The following is a 13,939-nucleotide window of genomic DNA, read 5'->3' as shown; positions in this document are numbered from 1 at the left end:
GTGTGACTTCTTTTAGTTTGATGCTTGTTTCTTTTATGTGCAGTGTACAAGAAGCATTATCCACCTGCTCTGGCTGATGAGGTGTGGAGATTGGAGAAGATCGGCAAGGATGGTGCATTCCATAAAAAGCTTAATGCAGAAGGGATTGATACTGTAGAAGATTTTCTGAGAGTAATGGTCATAGATTCTGGAAAATTACGTACTGTAAGTGCTTATTATGTTGCTTTTAAAAGAGATGTTAATTAGAATTTAACACCATGGCTAATTTCTATCTTTATCCGTTTGTTTTTGTCTAGATTCTTGGAAGTGGCATGTCAAACAAAATGTGGGATGCATTAGTAGAGCACGCAAAGACGTGTGTCCAGAGCAGCAAGCTTTATATCTACTATGCTGAGGATTCAAGGAATATTGGTGTTTTGTTCAATAATATCTATGAGCTAAGTGGCCTCATTTCTGGTGATCAATACTTTTCTGCTGAATCACTTACTGACAGCCAAAAGGTTTGCTGCATGTTGCTTTACTTATAACACCATTCTTTACCTTATAGAAGAGACTTATCAAATTTGGTTTTGTCTTTCACTTCTGTGCTTAAAGGTTTATGTTGAGGGGCTGGTGAAGAAAGCATATGAAAACTGGACCCAAGTCATAGAGTATGGTGGAAAATCTCTGTTAGACTTGAAGCAGCCTAACAGGTTGAGTATTACTCAAACTGATTTGGCGAATTACTCTACTGCTGCCCTTGACCATCCAATCCAGATGACAGGCCATTCATCTTCAATGCCGGCTAATCAGTCTCCAGTGCTTTCAGATTTTGCTATTGGAGGTTTGTATATTGCAATCAAATCTCTTGAATAATTTGTATTATGAGTAAATTACTAAATCTTATACGTTTGTTTATATTTGATCAATCCACAGGGTATGATCAGTCTCTGGCAACAAGATATCATTCGCAGCCCCAGCTTTTGAACTCCAACCCACGAGCACAGTTTGATATTGCTTCGTGCAGTAACCCACGAGCACAGTTTGATGTTGCGTCGTGCAGTACAACACAAGACCAGCTCCTTGGAAACTTACATCAAACTCAAAGCACCATAAACAGTCAAAACATGAATGGCCTTGCTCTTGGTCCTCCACAGTCATCCACAAACGGATACCAAAACATCAACTCTGCTTCTGTTCACCAGGCAAATCTGAATCATTTAGAAGATTGGTCAAACTCACGCGAGAGAGTAGGTCCAGAAGATTTCTTCTCAGAGGAAGAGATCCGACTCAGAAGCCATGAAATGCTAGAGAGCGAAGACATGCAACAGTTCCTCCGTCTGTTCAGCATGGGAGGGGGAGGCAATGGCTCTGCAACACACTTGCCAGAAGATGGATATACTTTCCCATCGTTTCTACACACGCCTATGCAAGGTTATGATGAAGACCGTGGTCGATCAGGGAGAGCTGTTGTTGGATGGCTTAAGATAAAAGCAGCAATGAGATGGGGGTTCTTCATCAGGAGGAAAGCTGCTGAGAGGCGAGCACAGATTGTAGAGCTTGATGATGATGATGAAGATGGCGAATAGTGTGGTCTTTCTTCATCATGGTCATACCTTCATTATGGTAACAACTCTGAATTGACTCAAAACAGTGTTTACCAAATGGAAGCTGAAGCTTAAGGGCCACAAGGTGAGGCAGCGAGAATGGAGGTGAAGTGCCTCAGGTATTGTATAAAAGGAAGTGTACAGTTAGATTCAGTGGGATTTGTGTTTTATGAAGCAGGAGACTTTTAATACGCGTGATTGATGACTCATAGCATTCGTAAGAACTGATTCTACAGTCTTAGATAAAATGATTCAACAAGTAGAATTTATGTCTGCTGGTCCTATGATTTGATACTCTGAGTTGCTATCTGATGTAAGGCTTGTGTTCCACGAAACTTCAGTGTAATGTTTCCTTGATTATTACTTATATATTCGGTTGTGTTCTGAGAGTTCCATTATCGTACCTAGACTTTATGGTTCGTACCTAGACTATCTGCTGTTTGTAATGATACTAATTACCCATCATTAAATGAAACAAATTAACTAGGCTAAGACATTTTGAATTCGAAGGTACCACCATGAGGAAGCCTCTTGGAATCTTTGAAGTCATCGTAAATACATTTGATATTTATCTGTATCATCTTTTTGTGATTACCATACGGTCCATACCAGCCGTTACTTGTTGGATTAAACGTTAGTAAGATACTAGATAGTGTGCTTTACACATCAGAGTTTGGTTTGGAGAAAATCCCGTTTATTATTAGATAGACTATAAGTAATTGTTTGTAAGATTTCATTATATAGCTTCGTTTATATTTAATAGAAACAATAATCAATATCTAAAGAGTTAATTAAAATTTAGGCATCAAAAGCCCATTGCTCCTCTGAATTAGGCATTCACGAAATAGTCTTCGACTTTAGGCATTCAAAACTTGCAAAATGACTCTTCTACCCTCGTCTTGTTAATGTTATTGTCGATCTCTTTCTATGGGCAGATTGCAGTTTTAAAATTGAGGAAAAGGGTTTACTGTTCGTGACAGCAAACTCAATTCTTTTGCTCTCTACCAAAATCAATCAGTCTGACTCCACAACGCTTTGGTTTCGTATTCCTACTATCATGGCAACAATTAGGAATATGTGTCGATTGAGTGTGGTTGCGCTTGTTGCAGTGGCGACGGAGAAATCATGGAAACTAAGGCCACCGAATTCAATATACAGTCGTCGCGGTCTTTACTCCCACGGTCGTCTAGCCTTAAGGCGAACAATGATAACGACTTATGTTGATATGTTTATTTTATGGCTCTGTTTGCTATGGTAGATTGCTGTGCCAATCTGGGCGAGATTCAATGAAAAATAAGAAGTATGTCAGAGTGGAGATTCGAATCGATAAATATGCCAATGTTGTGCCCTGATTTTGGTATGACCATGGAATTCCATGGAGCAGTATATATATGTTTTTATCCTCTTCTCGTTTGCTTTGAATCACCAAACTCAAATTTCGTAATTACTTTTTTTTTTGTTTTGTGCAATTTTCTGAACATTTTTCTGTGTGTGACTTTCAACTATCTTTCTCATTCGTTTCAGTTTCAACAATCGCTAAGAAATTCAATTATTTGTTAAAAGGTAAGGAAATAATATTTGGCAATGCACATATAATCACTGCGAGTTTAATTTGTTTCTCTTTGGGTTCTCATTTGTCTGCATTGGCTTTAGGGTATAGTTTTGATTACCACAGCAAAATTAACTTGGTTTCACTTGGGTTTAGTCATCTGCCTTGGCTTTAGGGTATAGTTTTGATAATCACATCGTAGTTAAATTTTTTCCCCTTGGGTTCATTCATCCCTCTTGGTTTTAGGGTATAGTTATGAACACCACCGTATTGTTATATTGATTTCCTTTGGGTTCATTGAACCATCTTAGTCTAGATGGACAGAAAATTTAGATATCTCCAACATATGGTATTATGGTACATGGAATAGTTGCCAACTTAGTTATAACTAACATTATGAGGATGTTCTGGTTTCAAAAGTGTTATAGTCTCTTAGTATACTATGCTGATCTGAATTTTTGTAGGTGAAACAAATGTTGAACTCTCTTCAACGTCTTCTAAAGGCAATTTATTAATTTCACTTTCATGGGAAGGTGTTTACTTCCTTCATCTGCTTCTTTCTCGTATAATCTGTTTTGTTTCAGCTAGTTTCTAAAGATATGTTCAGCCAGTTATCATGGAAATATGGACGTGGACCAATCATCTGGATATATGGACTTCATCATTTCAATACAAAAAATGAGTAGTGTTTTATTTGTGAGTCTATAGCTAACTGGATGTTGATGTAGTGGTTTGTTTCAGTTAGTTTCCTAAAAAAACCAAATTCTAATTTATTTATTGACCATATTACTAATAAGATACATAGTTCACTTATAAAACAAATATTAGTGTTGGTGTGGACAGAAAACACATTATGTATTTCATTAAAAATTTTGATGAACAAAAACAAAAAAATGTTATAAACGTCATCTGTTGCTTCTCTTCTCAGACGCTTCTCATGTCATCACATCGCGTCGATCAGTACAACCGTACAAGAAATTCAAATTCTTGTTCATTATGCATAAGGGCAAAGTAGTCAGACATAGTGATGTTTTTGTGTATTGTTGTGCCTTTCACTGTTCAAATGCCTAATTCCGAATCTCACTCCATAATGCCTGTTTTTATAAATTTCCTGTTTTTATGCCTGTTTTTATAAATTTCCCATATCTAAATCTCATCTTCTCTCTCGAGCTGATGATCATCATCTTTTTTTCATAGTGCGAATTTTGTTTCTGTTCTACTTCATATCTTCTGACAAAGGTCCCGCTAAAAAGCATCGAATGGAGTATTTAACCAATATCAAACCTCTCATCGTGGCCTAGTCATCCATAGACTCGAGTCATGGGTTTAATTAGGTAGAGACACATTACTCATATACGTTTCAATTTTTTTGAATTTTGGTATCGACATCCTATTAGCATAGAACTACTAAACAAAGAAGATGAAAAGGTGATTAGAGAATGTTTTAATACATGAAAAAACCAATTTGATGTCTAATTGATAGGAATCACAATCCTAATTATCAAATTTCAAATTCCGATTGGTATGTCTGGAAGATCGATGTAGTAGTAACTAATTTCGTTTGGTGATAAAACTTTGGTAGATATTTGTAGTCAATGTCAATTCACACACACATATCAATGTAATATTTTTGTGGATTTTTTTTTGTTTTGTTACAAAAATTGATACATTTTTATTACCTTTTTTTTGTTTGTTTGTTTTTTTTTTTTTACTTTTTAACTATTTTACCTTTTTATCTCATAAAAAGGTTATGGACTTTAAGAGACCTGATAGCATAAAAGAATTCCTTAGAAGGAAAATGGTAACACATAACAAAATATGGATACAAACCTGAAGTAACTAATGCTTAGTGAGTTAGTGGCATGAATGTAGTTAATGCCCTCTAACTACTTTGGGAGAAATATCACTATCTTAACAATCTTTTTTTCTTAAGAATGTATACTCCAAGTTTTCAAATTTCTTCAGTCTGTTCCATTTAATTTGTGTTAAATAGATTATGCACTTTTTGGAAAGGGTTTTATGCAAAAAAACCCTCCAAATAATTTTTTTTTACAACTTTACCCTCCAACTCAGGAAAATGCAGGTTAATACCACCAAATAAAAAGTCACCCGCAATATAACACCCTCGAACGTGTATAGATTTTGTAAACTGTGTATGTCTGTATATGAGTCTTAAAACTACGTCGTTTCTATATTTTAAAATTAAAGAAAAGGGTTGCAACTGAGATTCGAACCGTAGACCTTCATAACAAATTAAAACATGAACAACCACTAAGCTGCAACAACATTCCAGAAGAAGCGGACCAAAGAACATATAAAACCTCTGATGACGGAGATTTCGTTGCTCAAACCCCTTCTCCGTCCGAGCACGGTAGCTTTGGCTACGATAATTTCTCCAAATGTCAGCCACCGGTGGATTCTCCTCTTTTAATGGTGACGGAGCTTATGGATCTGAGAATCCTGCTCTTCCTCACCTAACCAAGAGTTTTCCTCTGTTTCGAGTTTCCTCACGCGAATGATGCTAACGGAATTGGCGGTGGCAGCAGGGACGATCTTTGCTTCCGATGGTGTGGTTTCTCCAGATCCAAATGAGATGAGGGAGGAGGGGTTTCAACGCCGTGACAGCGCCGATTCGTGTTCCAATTCAGCTAGTTTACGCAGGGGCGATGAGATATATATATGTTGGTCTGGTAGCTAAATAAAAGTTGACGCAGCATAGTGGTTGTTAGTGTATGGGCCAGTCGTGGGGGTCTTGGGTTCGAATCTCAGTTGCAACCCTTTTCCTTATTTTTAAAATATAGAAACGACGTAGTTTTAAGACTCATATACAGACATACACAGTTTACAAAATCTATACACGTTCGAGGGTTATATTGCGGGTGACTTTTGATTTGGTGTTATTGATCTGCATTTTCCTGAGTTGGAGGGTAAAGTTGCAAAAAAAAATTATTTGAAGGGTTTTTTTTGCACAAAACCCTTTTGGAAACATGCATCTAGCATTTTATGACAAAAACTAATGATGGAAGTCCTCTAAAGTTTCAACCTCTACATACAAGAACCCAATGGTATACCATACGTATGGTTATAATAGCATATTTCAAATTTGCATGCATAAACAGACGACTTTGACTAAAAAAAAAATTGATGATGTGAGTATGCATCACAGGACTCTGGACTCTGGACTTACACAAACGTATTGAAACTTGAAAAAGATACCAATGACAATAGAGATATTATTGTACCTAATGTGGATTATTGATATCCTATCCATATCAACTTACCAAGATGTCAATGTGGATTACTGCCACTATATATGGATATCAATGTAATGTGAACTATGAATATCAGAATATGGATATCAATAGAGATATTAGTGTACAAAATAATTCACATTGACATCTTGGTAAATTGGATAATATAAATGTGGATTACAAAGAATATACTTATAATAGTGGCAATATCTATTAGACTAATTAACAACATCTTCAAAATAGCGTAGAACTTGTTATAATTCACCGCGTACTTATAATTAAAATCAATGTCGTTAACGTTACTCTCATTTAAGTTGGCGTGTGTAAACAAATTAAAGTAGTAATATTATTTGTCGAATGTCCTAAACGTATTTATTAGACTGTAAGAAATTTACATACGCACCAGATTCCTCCAGTCCACAGACTCACAGATGAGAGATCCATAAATAATTGTAATCCACATTTCGATCCACTTCTTTTGGAAAATAAAAGTATGGGTAGGGGAATTAATTTTTGTGCATGAGAATTAATTATTTTGGAGTATATCATTAGTGCATGCAACGATTTTATTTTATTGACATTGACATCGCATGCAAAAAAAAACTCAATATATTAATTTACAGTAATGACGTCGGTTGTAAGGATGGTCAGTGTAAGTAATGATGATGGAGCAGACGAGCAGTAGCAGATTTTTTGGTTCTTGTAGTACTATTTTTCCTATATAAAAACGTTAAAATGTCAAGCACTAGTAAAAATCAAAATTTTAAAATATGTTTCAGTTTTATATTGAACGTTTTTCACTCATTTATAGTTGTTGATCGCAATATATATCACACTATTATTAGTATTCGTTGCACTCTTCTTAGTTTCCAAGAGTACTTATCACATTTGAAAATGCGATTGGTAATTGTGTAACGTAACCTGTATGATAGTTAGGCCTGGAAAGTGGATATGTGCGTTTAAAAGACACGTACGTAAGCTATATGAGTAGTATTATGATATCATATCAGCATCGATGATCGATCATCTGTTCAACATCGCGAGTTATATCATATCTGTTCAGAATTAGAAATCGGAGATTTTCCCGAATCGTACAACTTTATAAGATTAATGTTGTTCTCATCTTTACAGTTTCTCTTCATAGAAATTAATTATTCTCTTATTTTAATCGGCAGATATTTTACGAACTAAATGGATGGATTTTGGCCTAAATTGTTTCCTTAAGTAAGGACATTCTAGAAATCAGGGAAAGATACAATTATTACAGAAAATCTAAAGCTTAAGGTTAAAAAAACATTATTTTGAATCTATCAGTTTCAGCAATATTTGGTGTACTTTAAATAAACAAATTCTAGGTTCACCCTAATTCTCTCTCAGGCACGATAATCAAGGCGCCACTCTATTCACCTTTCTCCAACGCCGGTAGAGTCCCAGCTCGCCGGCATCGGGATCTCCCAATCTCTCTGCTCCTTTACTACTTCTGTCTGCAATTCTCGTCCGTGTCTTTGTTTTTCTTCACCGGAGTCCTCTTGAGAGTCCAGATCTCAACTTCGATTTTGCATCAGCTTCATCCACCTTCCATCGTTCCTCCGCTTCCGTCCTCCTCTCTCAGTGAGGCTGCTCGTCTAAGTACCCAACTGCCTGAGTTCACACCTCAACCCCCCGAATGCCCTGGTTCTCTTGGTGATTATCTCTCGATCTGGTTTTTTCCACAGTCAATCTTAACATCTCACCTATCCTTGGAGTTATATCCTCCCTCCAAGTGTTTTACTTGGCGGCAGCTGGACGGGAGCTCTGTGTTGACACCGGAGCCTTTGAAGATCTTGACAAAGAACATCATAACCCCGGCTTGCTCTGTTCCAACTTCGCTATCTCTTTGGCCCAGGTTTGCTCCCCAATCTTACTTTGGAACCCTGGTAGATAGTCTACTCTCCTTAGACTATGATTCATCCCTACACTGGAACCTTCCTCGATCCGTTTATAATCGCTTTATATCAAGTTCAAATTGTTTAGTCCCGGTGTTATCTGCTTGGTCAAGACGAGATTCCCTCGATAGCAGAATATTGGCTTCTTATAATTTGCTTGAAAACCCTTTGTGTCGAGTTCAGTGTGAATCCAAGTTTGGTCTTAACTCCACTCTCTCCCTCCCTAATCAACGCTTGATTTGCTCAGTGGTATCACTAGTTCGAAGACTGCTTTTGATCCTTAAGCCACCATCATTGTTAGAATGGTATAAGATTTATTTGAAAACCGTTCTTGTCGGATCTCCTAGGGATGCTCTCTTTGAGGGAGACTGCTTGATGAAACTTGGCATTGTGATCCCACATTTACAATGTTGGGGTTACCTCGCCTTCACCAGCCTCCTTTATCCACCTCGCCTGATTGCAAAGCTCTCTAAACTGCAAATCATCTACTTTATGAAGCCCCCTCATAGAAACTTGAAGATTAGTGGCATTATGACCCTCACTCCAAGGAGGAGTGGTTACCACAACCTCGTCAAATCCTATTTCATCAACCTTGGACCAACAACTACCTCTGTAGTAACCGGTTATCAGAGCCTCAGCTCCCTGGCTCGACCCTTTGGCAACACAGCTTTGCCATTCTCATCTCCGCCAAGTCTTTGAAGATTCAAGACAATGGCTTTCTACTCTTTTGACTTGTTCATGGAGTCTGCATCGATTTGCCTTGACCTCACAGATTCCATGCTGCTTCCTAACATGTGGTTCATAGCTCTTAAGCTTTTCACATCGAATGCTCCTATCTATTTATCTTACCCTATGTTGTACCTTAAACAATCCTTGTCTTGTATGTTACTCTCTATTTAATAGAATGGTAACACCTCTTTAATCAAAAAAAAAAAGGTTAAAAAAACATTATGATATAATGATTTAGGATTTAAGAAAATGGCGAGTGAGTTTATATCCAAACAAATTTTTTTAAAATAATCAAAGTAATTAAGAAAATGTCTAAAATATTTAAGAAATGATAAAAATGATCATCATCAGGCCATAGTGAAGGTAATGTTTTGATTTAGTTAATTTTTGTTTCTTGTAAGGAGACTATGAGATAAGGTTGCTCTTTGTGGCTATTCTTTGAATTGAAACTTTACTAACTCTTTATGAAATTTGAGAAAGAAAAAAAAAAGTGATTACATGTCCACAAAAATCAGTAATCTAAAGTTAAATATTTGAACGGCGATTGTGAGTTGAACAAATTTAAGTAGATTACATCTCGCTGCTCTTCACCGTTCTCCCCGTCCTTGGATCAAATAACTTGTGCTTCACGGTTTTGCCACTCTCAGAAGGCTCTCCCACCTTCACACTACTCAGAAGCAAGTACGGAGACTCGCGCAGTGATGAGAAGAAGCGAGAAGTTTTCCTGACCTTGCAAGCCTGCTAATTTCCACACAAACAGAGTCAAAATTCAAAAGCAGAATCAATCAAGAAACGATATGATATGGGGAGAGAGATGAGTGTTGTGTTATCTTACATATTAGCTTGGAGGAGATTCGGCTGAGAAACAGAGCCATTGTTGTGTTTGGAGATCCCAAAAGAACCCTAGTAGTTGCTTATGATGCCTTAACTCTCCCCTTCTCCATCTTCTCTCTTATAAAAGGGACACCACCACATACGGCTTTTGTCTTGGTAAAGTTTCCATTTTTACTAAACAAACTAGCCACTGTTTGAGATGTGAAGATCACATATACAGAAACTTTTGAAACCAACTTACCTTCACTAATGATATCATGATTTAGTAAATTAGGGTTTTCCTTGTGGCAGAGGCAACTTCGACACCTTCCTTTTTCGCACCAAACTACATCAGTCAATGTGGTCACGATTGAACATTATATGGGCCTTAGTTTCAAAATCAGGGCCAGTAATGCCAAGCGCATGTTGAATGCTTAATCGTAGTTAGAACGACAATTTTGAGTAGGGCTATAAGGATTTTGGGATTGAGTTTGGACCATCAACTGACTAAAAAAACGGATACACTAGAATTAAATCAAAAATAAACCAAAGTGTATATAAATAGAATTTCATATGCACTAACCAATTGACATAAACACCGTTTCTAAATTCTAGACGAATAACTTGATTGAATCGTCCGATAGATATTTAAAAAATCAGTCTTTAACAAATATGAAACGAGAATTTTTGATTGGCTTGATCATCCAAATAATATAGACATGCAAAGAAAAATCATATACATGGATTAATGCATGATCTATTATGTCTGTTTTGAAAAATAAGATTCCAAATTTAATGTTGTATCATTTGTGTATGCATTATGCAAAGATAATGACAAATAAGGAGAATTAATGTGGGGATGTGATGGATACTACTCTTTCGCTTTCTACATCACAGCTGCAAGTGTCAGTTGTAAATGATGTTGGAAGCAGACGAGCAGTAGCAGTCTTTGATTCTGTTCTTTTATCAAAAAAATATACATAATATACTTAAACAATATCAATATATATATATATATATATATATATATATTTTGTCGTCTAAACTCCATATACTAGTTTACGGTTGAGAACTCTTTTCTAGAGAGAACCAGTGAGGAACCGTTAAACTTACATGGGAAAAACAGAATCCGCAACCTCTTGCACACTTCGCAAGATGATCAGCGGGAGTATTACCACTACGAGAGATATATCTAATAACCAGTGAGGAAAATAAATTCCTGTAATACATAAAATCTTTCAGCTCTACTGCCAATGCAGGCCATGCCTCTGGGTTTGAAGTCATAGCAAGAAGGTCCGAACAATCTGTCATAATGAGGATACTCGTCAACGGAATCGCCAATAAGCACTTCATCGCCCATAAAAGAGTCTCCAACTCGGCATGAAGAGGGGAAAGAATTCTCTGCGAGCCCTTCAATCCTAAATGTATCATTCTCCCTCCAGAATATACAATCCAACCGTGCCTACTTCTTGAATCTGACACATGCCAAGACCCGTCAATAAAGCAAACAAGAACATCAGATGGAATAGGCATAATCTCCACTGTGGGCTCTGTCCCTGCTAAGGGATCTTCTCTCCTATTTGCTCGCCTCCATGCTTTTTCCTCTTGAATAGCCATATCCAAGAGGAAGAAATATTGTGGGCTCTGTCCCTGCTAAGAGTCTCTTGTGGTGGTTCTGAGATATTGTCAAAGACTTTTTTATTTCGCGCCTTCCAAATATACCACATAATCAATGGAAAAACTCTTAAACTCTCCTCGCTCGCTCCCACGTCCTTATCCCGCCAATATAAATAATCAATATTATTGTATATTGACGATGATGGGAACAACATAGGGGATGCAGGGATATTCGACAAAGCCCATACTTGTCTAGCTGGGGGGGCATTCGAAGATCACATGATTGATGGTTTCTTCGTCCGCTCCACATCTAGAACATCCTTTGTCTCTGCCAATATGGCGATAGTGTAGTTTTTGGCTTGTCGCCAAGCACCCAGCAATACATTGCCACACAAAATGTTTCAACTTTCGTGTAGTTTTTAATTTTCAAGCTTGTGCTTTTAGTGCCGTAACACTAGGCCCCTGAAAAGGGAGTTCACAAGCAAGACGAGAAATGATTCTCGCGGCCTCGTAACCAGACTTCACGGAATAGTTTCCGGACTTAGTCATAGTCCAACAATATCTATCATTCGATGCAATACGACTCGGTTTTAACCCTAAAATGAGGGTAATTTCTTCTGGGGGGAAGAGTTCTCGGAGATGATCCAATTTCCATTGTTTTGTCTCGAAGTCAATCAAGGTGTTAACACAGATCAAAGGATCTCGAACATCTGAAAGTCCTTTCTGAGGGTGTGCAAGGGAATCGGGTATCCACGGATCAGTCCAAAGGTAAGTACCAAACCCCGAACCTATAATTTTCCGAATCCCATACTTCAAAACATCTTTAGCAGCAAGTAAACTCCTCCATCCATATGATGGACGGTTGGATACTGTTATCTCTAAAGGACTGTTGTACTTAAAGTACCTTCCTTTAAGGACCCGACTAAGAAGAGAATCAGGAAATCTTAATAGTCTCCATAGTTGCTTCGCCAATAATGCGAGATTAAATTCTTCTAAGGCTTTGAATCCTAGGCCTCCATCAGAAAGTTGAGAGCATAATTGGTCCCAAGATATCCAATGTATACCTCTACTATCCGCCTTATTACTCCACCAGAAATCTGCGATCGCACTAGTTAGCTTAGAACATATTGCTTTAGGCAATAGAAAATACAACATTACATCTGTCGGAAGGGCTTGTGCTGGAGACTTAATAAGAATTTCTTTCCCTCCTTTCGAGAGGAATTTTGAAGGCCATGGATTGACTCGTTTATGTAATCTATCCCTAACAAACGCAAAGACCTCGGCTTTTGACCCATGAATCTTTTCAGGGAGACCCAAGTATGTCCCTATGCCTCCTTTCTGGGATATATCAATGCATATATATATATATATATATATATATATATATATATATGCTAAAGTATTATTACAATTAGTATAAATAAAAAAAAAATCAACTTTCTGCTGATCTTTCAGTGGATATATTTAGTGGACCACAATATATATATACATAGAACTTCAAAATCCGATTGTGATCAAAGTATGATATTAGTCTGATATTGTGATGCACAAGATATATCCAGTGAAAGATCAACAAATTTGTTGCATGTAACTCAATCGTTTGGTAAGCAACAAAAATTTGTTGTATGTAACTCAATCGTTTGTGTGTATATACTATAGAACTTCAAAATCCGTGGATGTATGTAACTCAATCATCTTTTGGTAATAAAAATTGTTCCAAATTTTAGAATTCTATTTAGAGTTTAGACCCATCACCCATGCCATGAACTCTCTTTTGGAAAATAAAATAATGGGAAGTGGGAAAATGAAAGTAGAGTTAAAATTCCAAGTAGAGTTAAATGTGATGTAAGAGTGTAAGTGTGATGATGAGGCTTCTGCTAAATCGTACAGGCGTAGTCCTTGATTCGGTTCTTAATGTTTTTCTTTTACATATTGAAAAAAATAAATTATGTTTTAAACTATATATCGAACGTGTGTCAATAAATATATTTTTTCATCATAATCAACAAGTAAAGAACACCCCCGAGATATGTTATCGTATTATCTCTTTGTTGTTTAATGTATCACGATATTTCATTTTGTAGAATCTCAATAGTTTATTGGTAACGCCTAACGTGCATGTGGAGTATACTAGTATTTGGTTAGGAGAGTCTGTGGTAATAGCACTTGGGAGGGGGAGAGTAGTAACCTATTTCCATCTCGTTGGTTATTTAAGTTTGTATATACTTAAATTAATACTGTTATTAACGAGGAAGCAAAGTTTCGAAGTTGTAGTAAACAAAAAACCCATAGGTCGGGAGAGTGGGTGTACAATAAATATATCTCCTCTTTATAACACATCGTTATCAACACATAGACGACTATTGCTATCTTTGGTGTTTGCCTTGCAAATGCAAGCTTTCCCGCAGGGGAAATCGGGTTTAATGCAAAAACTAGGGCTCCATATAACACAGTCCCATTTGTGTATAT

At 36.9% G+C, this 13,939-nt stretch overlaps 1 protein-coding gene across 2 annotated transcripts in view; it reads left to right on the top strand.

Annotated features, from left to right (window-relative positions):
- Positions 1-1,977, top strand: part of LOC104734591 (calmodulin-binding protein 60 B-like) — a 4,675-nt gene extending 2,698 nt beyond the window's left edge. For both annotated transcript variants that reach the window (XM_010454204.2, XM_010454196.2), the window contains exons 9-10: positions 693-823; positions 916-1,977. In XM_010454204.2, the coding sequence (XP_010452506.1) occupies positions 693-823; positions 916-1,568 (784 nt within the window). In that variant the 3' untranslated portion in view covers positions 1,569-1,977. The remainder of the gene's footprint in view (positions 1-692; positions 824-915) is intronic.

The sequence above is a fragment of the Camelina sativa genome, chromosome 2, assembly GCF_000633955.1.
Source record: "Camelina sativa cultivar DH55 chromosome 2, Cs, whole genome shotgun sequence".
NCBI classification, from domain to species: Eukaryota; Viridiplantae; Streptophyta; class Magnoliopsida; order Brassicales; family Brassicaceae; genus Camelina; species Camelina sativa.
Note: the sequence above shows the minus strand (reverse complement) of the source record. Positions and strands in the feature narration are given on the sequence as shown.